Genomic DNA, 12,338 nt, shown 5'->3' with positions numbered 1-12,338 from the left:
TACACAAAATAGTTATGGGGGAGGATAACTGAAGTCTTCTCATGGAAGACTTTCTTGCCATATTAACATTATGACTACAATAGTTGAGTACTTGACAGGATGACGGAGTTTGGTAACATCCCATGAGTTACAACCCATCCCTAAGGAAGAACCCTAGGAGGGGAGATACAAATCATCTCCCAAATTTCCTCATTCTCTCTGTTCACTACCAAGAGAATCTCTACAACTAGCTCAAGCGAGATACTTTTAGATAGAAAATGAGGCAAGATGAATGCCCCGATTCTGCTGTACAGTGAGTGCACCAATTCACAAAATGCTGATTTTGGTAAGGAAGGTCCTCTTCAGACCATAAAGAGTGTGCTTTCTTCCTGGAAGCCTGGAAATATGCACTGCAGCTATTTCTGCCAGCTGTTTGCCTTTCCCCTCCTCCTCCTTCTCGCAATGTTTGCATTTCTAATCACACCCTCACAAGAATTTATTCTATTTTGTCACTTTTAACTATGTAGCCTCCGGTGTGGTATGTGTAGACAAGCAATCAAATGCAAAGCCTCAGCTGTGCAATCCCTCCCCAAGCACATAGTTATTGACTTTGGCAAGTACGGCCACCAGTTTGAGGAAGTTCTATTTAGTGTAAAAACTGTACAGCAAAGCTCTTACTCTGCTGCACTTTCAACAATGTTTCATTAACTCAGTAGAGTGGAACGGAGCCACACAAACACAAGCAGAGCAAAATCAGAAATCCATCCCAAGACTCCCCCTAATTCAAACCGGATCAGGACTGCGCCCCAGGGCATGCTCTGACTCCCCCTGGGACTGGTGTAACTACAGCAGAGCGCTCAAGCACAGTCCTGCAGTCCTCCCAGCAGATTCACTAGCGCTAGTGACCAGCATTTGCTAAGAGCACTGGGAACAGGGAAGTCTTTTTGACTTTCCCATAGAATGAAGGAGGACAAATGACAACTTTCTTTACTTAAAAGGTCCAAGACCTCAAAACGGATTAGCTAATGCTGCATTGCTGACGTGCGCTGACCCATTTGGAGAGACAGACTGCTTAAGGCGGCCAGCATCAAACTGACTCAGATCCTCATTTAATTCAGATCAACTCATGTTTCTAAAAATACACTGCAGTGCCACTGTTCATCTCACAAGAAAAAAAATGAATAGGGAGCTGCACAGTAGCCAAGTTACAGATTTAAAAGGGCATGTGTTATACATTTTTTTGTTCTTACAATGTATTATTTAAGCTCCGTGACAGCACTGTTCACACATGCCTCATTTGTTCTTGCTTGACAAGAAGTGAACTCTATTCTTTCCCCTCTCCTCCTAATGTTTACACATATCAAGTATGAGAAAACCTCACCATTTGATAATCACAGAACCAGATGCTGAAAACATGTTTGATTCAGACTGATTTATATCATAATCTCAATAAAATAAATACAATTATTTTCTGCAATCACAGTACCTTCCCTGCAAATAGAAATGTATTGGTTATAAAGCCGACATAGGAAAGAGTTTTGCAATTTCCCAAGAGTCTTGCTCAGAGATATTTCTGACCAAGAATTTTAGCCTTTGCTTCTTAGGGTTACTCACCAATGAGTGCTTCTTTCGTGAGGAAAGTTCAAGTGTTGTATCATACAGGCTTTCAACAAAGTTCCTCAGACAAGGGACATTCACTTCATTTTTAACAGCCTGAAAGAAATTTTCATGTTAATGAAACACTATTTCACAAGCTGTTTTATCTAGTTTAAAGCAATTATGTGAACAACCTGAAAAATAAACTCACAGCAGCTACGGGGACAAGAATTTCAACAAACAGTCCTGCCAGTGCATGCTTGATATCTTTGTCTTTAACTTCAAGGAAATAATGTGCACATTCCTAAAACAAAACAAAACAAGAAACATAAATTACATGTCAGCTGGAAAAAAGCCCTCTAAATGTTTGCTGAATGCACATCAAGTGTCAGTGACTATTTTTATCTTGCAAATTCCACAGAAGACATTTGTCCATTAACTTCTAAATCTGCATTTTGCAGCAAGCACAATGCAGGACACAAGTCAAGATCAAGGATCTGTTACTTTAGCCATGATAATCCACAAACTCTCCACTGATTCCAGCTGTCTTCAGTGGTGCTTTGGGGATGGAAATGGAGTTGGACTCAGGGGCTGACCTCATGCCTTCCCTGTGTATACCTTCAGAAGCAGAAGTAATACCCATCACGGACTGTTTTACACAGTGCCCTGAGAAGCCATAAAAGGAGCGTACCTCTCTGCTAAGATACTTAAGAGAAGAAACAATGCTACTAAATATTTTGGGATAAATTTCACTGCTAGGATCCATTGCAGATTAAGGGTCAAAACAGGACTGTCCTATGTGAAGGAAGAGACCTGTACTGCAAGCCACCACAATTTCCAGCCTGCAAATGGGGACTGAGAGAGAAAATAAAAATGTACTTTTGTCCTAAACATGCAGGGAACTACTATCCACACAGCTGTGCTGCTCAGGAGGTGATGTAGGGGAGATAAGCAGTCAGCCACTTGTGTGTTTCCGTACAACCTCTCTGAGGATGACAAATCATGCTGCTCCAGTTATTTCTTCCTCTCTGGGTCCAAGGCCAAAACAGGCACTGGCTTTACAAGGAAGGACCACATTGACCTTTTTTACTGCAAATACATGTATGGCAGTTTACACTTTAGACCATATATAATTTTTCCTGGCTCAGTCGGGATGCTACAGCACATGGCTTCAGTCACTCCAGCTGTTTCTGCTACACAGCTGAGGCTCCTATGCAAAGGCAGTAGCCTTCCTGAGCTGCTTGTGCACTCTGTGCTGGAGCTCGCTCCTGAGATTAGGTCACCCTTTGAAAGTGTCTCTCTCTACTAAAGCGGAGATGGTGTGACACAGCTTGTAGCTGAAGCACTGCATGTAGATACTTATATTAACAGGCAAACGACCCTAGGAATTGAACTGTATTTCACCAAAGTGAGCAAAATTAGTTTTCCTGCATACACAGTGCATCTTATAATGCACTGTAATATTTATAAGAATTAGTTTTGAGCTGAGATACTGTAGTCAAGGAAGGTAGAGATCATTTGCATCCAAATTTTCAGTTCTACTTTACAGGTGCTTTACCACCAATTTCAAAAGCAGTGAACACTGGATCCCATCATGGGATACATGCTGTGCCATAAAGTCATTCACTCTTACTAATCATGTGCCCTGAACACACACTACTTTGTATCTTGCCAGCTCTGGATAACTTACATTAAGTCGACACTTGTGTTTGTATAATGAAGTGTAAGGTAAGAAGCAAAATGAGCTGTTTCTGTGTAGTTAAAATATTTTTTAAATACGATTTAAAACACATTGCAAAACTGAAATAAAATATGTACACCTGTGTATTTGTATTCCAACGTCAAATCCTTACTTGTAGGCATGTGACATTGATTTTTCACTCCATTGACAAGTTGTTCTTTATATGGAGGTTTATATAAAACATGTATTTTACTGGATGAGTGGCTACAAACCATGTAGCCATGAGGGTGATCCCAAGAAAAAAGAGAGGAATAAAAAGGTTAAGCTAAATAAGCTTGCTGATGGGAACAGAAGCCATTGTACAGTACCAGCAAGAATGTGGACTTTTAAAATATTTAAACATAAAATATTTTCTTTGCTTTTATAAAATTATGTCATCTATTATTTTAAAGCGTTCATGTAGCTAAACTATGCTCTGTACTAGTGGCTTTCAAACCAGATGGGTACAGAATGTGTCCTACAGGCAGGGGTGTGAAGGTGTGGTGGAAGGAGGCAACACATCCAGCTTTTGTCTCAATTCTTTGTGTTTTTCACCATCAGAATTTTGTCTCCGCTCTGGCAACTATGTCAATGGTGGAAGATTCACTTTGGACGCAGTAAGCAGCCAGGGAAACATAGCTAGGCAGGGACACAGGGCAAGGAACAGCTGCAGGACAGCAGTGTGGAAGGTCGAGGGGTCTAACAGAACAAAATCTCTTTCTGTTGGAGGATGAGATGCAGGGACTAGGGTATACAGCTGGTGAAAAGTTTGTATGGAATGATACACTCCAGAGTGCTGAGGTTCAGAACAAGCAGAAAGTAGTTGCTCATACATTTATGTGGGAATGACACATGGAAAATCTCCTGGAGTATTACAGGAAAGATAGAGGAAAGCCCATTCTAAAAGGTCTGGGAATCACAGTTACATACTTAAGAATTTTACCTGCATAAACTGAAGAGAAGCTTCAAAGTCCTCCACAGGATACATCTTAATTCGAAAGAATTTCATTCCCATTATAAGACTGATAATGCTTTGAATGACATATGGGCTTTGTTCTTTATGCCGTAACTCTTTTAACTCTGCCATAAACTTCTTCTTTACAGCAGGAAATCTATGAATTCACATCAGTTAGTACAAAATACTACACATTAATTTTTGAAAGGTATTGTAAGGTATATAAATGCGGAAAAATGTAAAGATGACTCAACTTTGGTTATAATATACTGTTTCAGTGAGTAAATGAATGGATTTCTTTTTGTTTAGTTTTTTTCCCACTTCTGATAAATTCAGAAAAGAAAGCAAAGCATACAGCCTGATCTTAGTTCCTTTAGATAATCACATCTTTCAAATTATTTTCTTACCATGCCTCTCTTTTACATAAGAAGTAACAATATCATTAGAGTAACCCCCTTACATGTTTTTAAAAAAACAAGGTGAAAGATAGTTTTCTTGCAAGTACATGCAATGTTTTCAAAAGAAAATGCTTAAATGATAACCACGAAAATATTCAGATAGGCTGTTCCTCCCTTCAGATTTTTTTTTTTCTCACAGCCATCACAGTAACACTTAAGCATTAACTACAAGAACCTGGGATGCAAAAGCCTGTGACAATTTTTGATCTCCCCCACAAATGTATTGCAGTTGTCTTTTGAGACACACTGTCCATAACAATAACATATAGGAAGATCATCCAACAGGACCTCCTATCCTTTTTGAGACAAAAGGAAAAGAATGTCATTTTCATGGGCAAGTGCAGCATGTAACAACCTTTTTTTATCGCCTCTGACAGAGAACACAGGAGAGTGGAAAGAAACAGGTTGGCAGGAAGAAGCCCATTAGCAGTAGTAACATCTCAGCAAGGCCCTTCAGAATTGAAGAAGAAAAGGAGGTATGGAGATAAGAAAAAATATGGAGAACAGGTATATCTTTGACAGTCAACATGAAGCTTTGGATCCAGATGTCACTTCCACTTTTGCCTTTGACCCAGCCAATTTAGAAGCCCAGGTAAGACCTTAGCTGAAGTCTGTGTAAGTTGTGTGATTTTCAGGAACTCAAATGTTTCAGCTACATCAACCTAAATTGACTGGTTTTGTAAAGCCAGACTCACCCTCAGCAACACCAAGAAGTCAGGAGACAGAGATCACTGTGTTGGGGCAGTAAATTTCACTCTCTGCTTAGTTTGTGGTGTAAGCGTATGGTAGGATGTTGTATTGGGTACATGAGTTTCTGAATCTGTCTGCTTCCAGATTCAAAATTTCAGACCTGGTCCACAAAGTGGTTTATGTCATCTGCTCTAGGAAGTGCAGCACGAAGGACTTGGAAGCATTTGCATTAAGTTCTGAACTGAAATAATTGCAGAGAAACTTAAAAATGTTCCTGTGTTGGAGGATAGGCATTTTTTGGTTTGTCTAGCTAGAGAAAAAATACCATACAGAAAAACATTAATTAAAATACCTATCTTCAGCCCTTTGAGCTTTCCACAGATGTCACTGCTGAGATAAGTAAAACAATGCTGCTGTAGTCAAGTTGAATTTACTCAGTATCACTAGACTAGATGCAGAAAGCCTGTGACTCCCTAGAGTTCTATGCTCTAGAACACCTGGATGAATAGAGGCCAGTAAGCTAAAGCTATTTATTCCTACACTGCCTTTTAAGAAAGTGAGAAAATCAGAAAATTCACATGCTAAGTAAGTAGAACTTCTTAGATTATGTGGGAAATATGATATTCAGTTTTGCTTACTTTGCTTGAGCTAGAACACCTATTACTTCTGCATACAAATCCGCAACAATGTGCATATTTCCAGTGTTAGGACCAAGGTACCTAGCAAGAGACAAGAAAGAATTTTTGGCTGAGAAAGCATCCTGCTTAAACCACTGCTATTAAAAAATTAAGAAAGTAAATATTTTCATAGAATTTTTGTATGAAAAAGAGCCTTACCCTTCTTTGTACTTAAAGTGCTTGAAAGCCAAGTTAATAACATCATTTACCAAACTGTCTATTACAGGATGAAGTGGAATCTGGAAACACAAAATAAAACATAACAAGCACACACATATTACATTTCATGCTGTATACCTTAGTGCTAGTATTACTCATCGGTATCTCCCATACAGAAATACGGTATCAGCTGAAACAGCATCTAGCTAACAAAACGGCTGAAATGAGCCAGCCATTTAAATTTTGCTTAGTATTGAAGAGAAACACTCGAGCTCCAAAGACTTGGCAAAGTCAAGTCCGTATGAGCACAGAATATTATGTATAGTAGAGGTGCAAGAAAGACAGCAATGAACACGTGTAGGATGTATCTCTTGTTTTTATGAGATTCTTAAAGATGGAAATAAGAAAGAAGAATCCTAAAATTCAGTTGTACTGGTAATTTCCATCATTTATTAGTTAATGGATAATTTAAGAACTCCATACCTGTTTCAAAACTTCTATTAATACTAAAGAAAAAATAAAATCAATAGCCAGATCTCTTCTCTCCATTAAATAGTCCCTCTGCTGTTCATCACTGCAAAATCAAACCAAGAAACACAGTATTTAGGAGATATATCATAATTTCTATTATATGCCTTCTTCAGTTACACAAATACATTTAACAGGGGATTGTGTTCTACTTTTTAAACAGCAGTCCAGCACTTCAGAAAGTAATGCACTAATATGCTCTTAAAATCTGAGATAAATAGACCTAATCTAACTTGTTACTTTCAATTTCTCTCAAATGTTTATATGTCATGCTCCGTTGCCTCCTTCTTTTTTCCAGTTTAAGATCAACACAAAACTTTTTCAAGAAAAAAACCCAAAACAAAAACAAGGAAGCTTTTGGATTCTATATTCTAACAAATGGATTTCATTTCAATTTCCTTGCTGACAGCACCATTTAGACAGTTCTCACACTTTGGAGGTGAACGTAATTAACTATTTTGTGCTATCACATTCATATTTAGACTTCTGACAGATTTTGAAAAATGACTTAAAAGTACTGATGGAGAAATCATAACCAAACTACATTCTCTTTTTAAAACTGTTTCACTGTTATTTTTTTAACTTTAGCATCAGATGTCAAACATTCAAATGTGCAGGTTGCTGAAGCTGAACCCACAGAACACTGGACTCACTACTCTTTAATCAAGATGTAGGGAAAGGTGCAGTGATGTGGGATCATCAGCTTCTCTCTCAAACATTCCATCTTTTGAGGGAGAAACAAGGAGTGGGATAGCACTAAATATCAAAGTTTTTCAAACTCCAGGTTTGAAACCTTGTGCAGAACAACCGAGAGGAATAAATCTCTGAGGTGCATAGCCTGCAAAAAACATACAAAAAATATCCATTTGGATCACCTGATTACAGTTTCAAACTGTACTGAAAAGATAACATGAAATACATATTACTTTTTTGTAAAATTAAACGTTAGAGACAACTCTGCTGTCCATTTGAAGAAGTTACCACTGATTTCAGTGAGATTTTTGTTTGCATAAATTCAACACAATTCTTAGCAACTTTAAGAACTTTAGTGATTTCAATTGTACTTATGTGCTTGTAATAAAACATGCATTTAAGAGTTCTGCTTGATCAGCAATGAAATAAATGACACACATTTTGTTTATCTTGGTTTCACATTAACTGGAGAAAGGACTGGTTCTACGTCCTTTCTGTAACTTTGTCAATTGACAGAATGGCCTTCATTCACTGCTAAGCTGACTTTCAACTAGATTTTGGGTGGAGCTCCTGAAGACATCTATTTATGAGCAGGTGGTCCTGCAACAAGTCAAGAGAAAAAGGCACTTCAAGGCAAGGATTAATCTCATCCAAAAGCAGACATCTAACTGATGAATCAGGCCTTCATATTGCCTAATTCTACTGATATAAAGAGTTTGGAAGATTCTTATTCAGGTTCATGCCTACCTTGATATTTAAACTAGCTCCTACCCTTCATTTCAGCAACTGTTGCCTTCAGTAGTTACTGGATTATAATGTAATACTAATATGAAAAATTGCCTATGCATTTCCAAACACCAGCTCTGCCTGTGCTGATTCTCCTGCTGCTTCACTGAAGTGTAAAGGTAGTACCAAAGTATTCAGAAAAAAATGTAAGCTTGAAGAAAATAGTTGTACCTTACTGTCAGATCTCAATATAAAACAAGACCAATCCATTGCCTTATTACTAAGGAACTACTGATATCATAAGAGACAAATAAATTTGTTTGGGGGACTTTATTTTTGTATGCTTGTTTGTTTCAAGATCTAAGTCAATGTTGCTAAAGCTCTTTGATTCACAAATTATTGGATTGAGGATAGGTGTATGTGAAACTTGTATGACTAAGCAGAAAGCTTAAAAAATTCCAAGTGTCACAGAACTATTGCCTCCTCACATGGGTAAAGACAACAAACATAGCTTATACAAACCACTATTTAAATGACATTATAGCATTCAAAACAGCAGTAAGGAACTGTCTGAACTATCAGGACCATAATTCTAAAGACACAATTACTCCATCCATCTAGAAGCTGAGATAAGAGTTCCAGGAACAAGCAGAAAAATATTACAACAACTTTCAAGCAACTGTAACCTCACAAAAGCTGACTGGTGAAATCTTAATACATTCTACCTTAGAATCTGTCAATAATGTATGTATGCATGTTCAAAATCATACCTTTTTGATTTAGTGCTTGTTCTTGGTCTGTACTCATGAGATTCATCTTCTATGCCATTCTGTCTTTTATACCAATCAAACAAAGTGCGCAGGATAGAGGGCAGACAATATTCTGAAAGTGAGCTCATTGAGCTTATTACCTATGGGGAAAATACAAGTCAACAACTCAACTGGTATTCAAGTTTCCCCTCCTCTTTAAAAAAAAAAAAAAAAAAAAAAAAGTACTAATTCAATGGTTACACATGTTCTTTATTGTTTTGATCTCATGTTTGAGACCCATGGTACAAGCAGTAACTTAATATTCTGCACTTCCTATTGCAACATAAGTAGAAATACAATGGGTTGTATGCTGACAGCGTCTTTCCATTGATGATACTAAAAGTGCACTAAAATTGTGTATCGCATCTCACAACATGCCAGAAAACTATCTAGTTTTTCAAGGGGTTTATTTTAATTTGTTACCACAATTTTGATCTGAGTTTGAGCACATTATAAGGAAAGAAAAAGGGATGAATCAGAGGTACTGTCTTCATGGGTTGCATCCGACTGCTGGATGCCCATCCACCCATTCTCAGAATACACTGAGAAACCCTACGAGCTCTGCAATAATCTTAATCAACTGAATGTGCAGATGCATCTATCTTACTATTAGGCTAACAAACATGGTAACTTAGATTTCTCTTTTATGTATAGGAAAATATTTGCAGTTTTCTGGGTCTTTATTCTTTAAATGTTACTGATTTAGCAGCTCTAGTGGCATACTGGAAAGGAAGACTACTGCTCAGTATAAACTGTGTCACCAATTACAGAAATGTTACTGAACATGTAACTAATTAACTGTGACTTAAACTTCCTATTACAGGAAATCATAAACCTGCAAAACATGAGAAGATAAAAGCTGCGGTGAAAAAAACTTCCATTATCTTACAAAAGGATTATATATGTATTGCAACTGAATGTTCACAGCTACAGCATTTGTGTACATTCTAAGAAAACAGAAAATGACTATTTAAAGTAGGAATAAACTACTGATCTGAAGATTTGTCACCACCTCAAGATCATGCAGGGCTTGATCCTGTGAAATGCTGAGTAGCAGGAGCGAAGTGCTGAAGTATGTAGTTCATGTCAAGTACACTGATTATGTGATTAACTCTGTCAGGATTATCCACCTGCTTAAATTTAAACCAGCACATTTCAGTGCTTGTGGAACAACAGCTGATTTTAATGTCTCATATAAGACCAAGCTTGTGTGAACTCTGTGACTAAGAGCAAAACTGCAAGACTGAGCACCATACATGCAATTCCCAAATGTTACTAAAACCTTAAATGAGAACTTTTGTGGATGACAGTTACACCAATAACTCTGATCTCTTTTCATTTTCCAGCCTCAGAATTTAATTAAGTCACAGTGATGTTGTGACTCTAAAGTTAATGAGACAATTTGGGGATAAAGTATTATTATTGTTCAGGTATTATGGCCTAAAATAAAACATGAAGCATTACAAAGCTATAACAACTGCCCCTGTAAAAATAAATTTCCATAAAAGTAGTATTTTAGGAAAGCTTTCAATCCAGTGTTTCCCATGTATTTTATTACCTGAAATACGAAACAAGTTGCTGTGGAGTATGGCATTAAGGCACTGCTTGCAGAAGTGACAGGAGGCCTTTCATGAAGAATTACTTCAGCAACCCAGGCTCAATTATACGAAAGCCTTCAAGCGTAAGACTTCAGATAAATACTTAGAAGACACGAATACCTAGTGTCAGTGCAAACTAACCACTACCAAGTCGGAATGCTTAGACATTTCAATGACTTCTCTATTGTTTTCCTACAGTTTTTCTGAAGCTGGTGCAACAATGGTTGTTAATTATGAGAAGCAGTGAGAAAGGGTTTGCTGGGCAAGGCTAGAATAGAATCACAGAATCATAGAATAGTTTGAGATGGAAGGGACCTTTAAGGGTCACCCAGTCCAACCCCCCTGCAGTGAGCAGGGACATCTTCAACTAGGTCAGGTTGCTCAGAGCCCTGTCCAACCTGACCTTGAACGTTTCCAGGGATGGGGCACCTACCACTTCTCTGGGCAACCTGTTCCAGTGTTTCACCGGCCTCAATGTAAAAAAAATTTTCTTCCTTCTATCCAGTCTGAACCTACCTTTTTTAGTTTAAAACCATTACCCTTGTCCTGACACTACAGGCCCTACTAAAATAGATCTAATTATCTTTTAAGAGATCACAATATTTAACTGCAAGTCAAAAGTTGTTTCAATCAGGTCTGCCTGCACATTTACTAACATAGTCATCAATGTTCTTCTCTAAATCCCAGCTACTCAATTTCACTCACCACAAAAAGTCGAAGTGATTCCTGTTAAATGTCCTCAAGCCATACTTTCTCTGCTGAATTTACAGTGTATGTCTTTAGTGGTGATAAAAGGTCAGTATAGCTTTTTTAAAAATCTTTCTGTCATTGCACTTTTAAGACAGGAAGGAAGGGTGGACTGGGCAAAGACCTGGCTCCCAGGGAACAGGAAGGGAGGGAAGTCTAGCCAGTGTGTTGGTTACTCAACCCTTTCATTTACTGGAAGTAAGTCCAGGAGTGAGATGAATTCTAGCTCTGTGCTGCTCCTGAAAGGGAGTGCACAGATGTACAAATATGTCCTTGTTGGACAAACGATCATGTTCTCCTATCATAAATGAACTACCTACTGTATAGCTTAAGGGTAAGAAAACTGCACAAGTATGGAGCTGTTTAAAACTTGTGTTCACAGAGCATTAAATATACTTTATGTAAAGGCTTAATATTTATTTTGGACTAATATATAAGAGTAAATTTAATGAAATTCTGCTCAGATAGTTTGCTACAGTTATACACTTTCATAAAGTCTTGCTATATTGTCAAAATGCAAATATAAGAAATGTTTTTACTGACAGCAGATAGATGCTGATTACTTTTTGTATTTCACATACGAATTTCTATGTGCTTTAACAGCAAATATATTCAAAACTGCATTCAATTTCCAACAGTATCATTAATTTCTTGGGTCTGCATTTTTTTCCTATACCATATATTTCATATGTATGCTAAATGTGCATTTTATTGCTGTTTTAATAATGCAGAATTGCAGTATTCATTTTTGCATAGGGTTGGTTTATTTTTTTTTAATCTATTATTTGCACAGTGTCTGCATATTCCGTATTCAAATTTTTCTTGTGTAGACTCCAAATAATGGACATTAGGAGTGAGATTTTATACTTTCTATCAACGCTACTGAAAGCAGAATTTGATAAATGTTGTCTATCTGTAGCCATGCAATAATGTCCTCCCTTTATTCAATGCTTTTTCCACTTAACGCATGTCTATAACAAAGCCCCATAATTACAAACAATAC

At 37.5% G+C, this 12,338-nt stretch overlaps 1 protein-coding gene across 4 annotated transcripts in view; it reads right to left on the bottom strand.

Annotated features, from left to right (window-relative positions):
- FRY (FRY microtubule binding protein) overlaps nucleotides 1-12,338 on the bottom strand; it is a 217,494-nt gene that overhangs the window by 106,204 nt on the left and 98,952 nt on the right. For all 4 annotated transcript variants that reach the window (XM_056328753.1, XM_056328750.1, XM_056328751.1 and 1 more), the window contains exons 4-10: nucleotides 8,952-9,091; nucleotides 6,718-6,808; nucleotides 6,235-6,314; nucleotides 6,037-6,117; nucleotides 4,239-4,407; nucleotides 1,787-1,879; nucleotides 1,594-1,692 (exon numbers count right to left, since the gene is read on the bottom strand). In XM_056328753.1, the coding sequence (XP_056184728.1) occupies nucleotides 1,594-1,692; nucleotides 1,787-1,879; nucleotides 4,239-4,407; nucleotides 6,037-6,117; nucleotides 6,235-6,314; nucleotides 6,718-6,808; nucleotides 8,952-9,091 (753 nt within the window). The remainder of the gene's footprint in view (nucleotides 1-1,593; nucleotides 1,693-1,786; nucleotides 1,880-4,238; nucleotides 4,408-6,036; nucleotides 6,118-6,234; nucleotides 6,315-6,717; nucleotides 6,809-8,951; nucleotides 9,092-12,338) is intronic.

The sequence above is a fragment of the Falco biarmicus genome, chromosome 2 (assembly GCF_023638135.1).
Source record: "Falco biarmicus isolate bFalBia1 chromosome 2, bFalBia1.pri, whole genome shotgun sequence".
Taxonomy (NCBI): Eukaryota; Metazoa; Chordata; class Aves; order Falconiformes; family Falconidae; genus Falco; species Falco biarmicus.
Note: the sequence above shows the minus strand (reverse complement) of the source record. Positions and strands in the feature narration are given on the sequence as shown.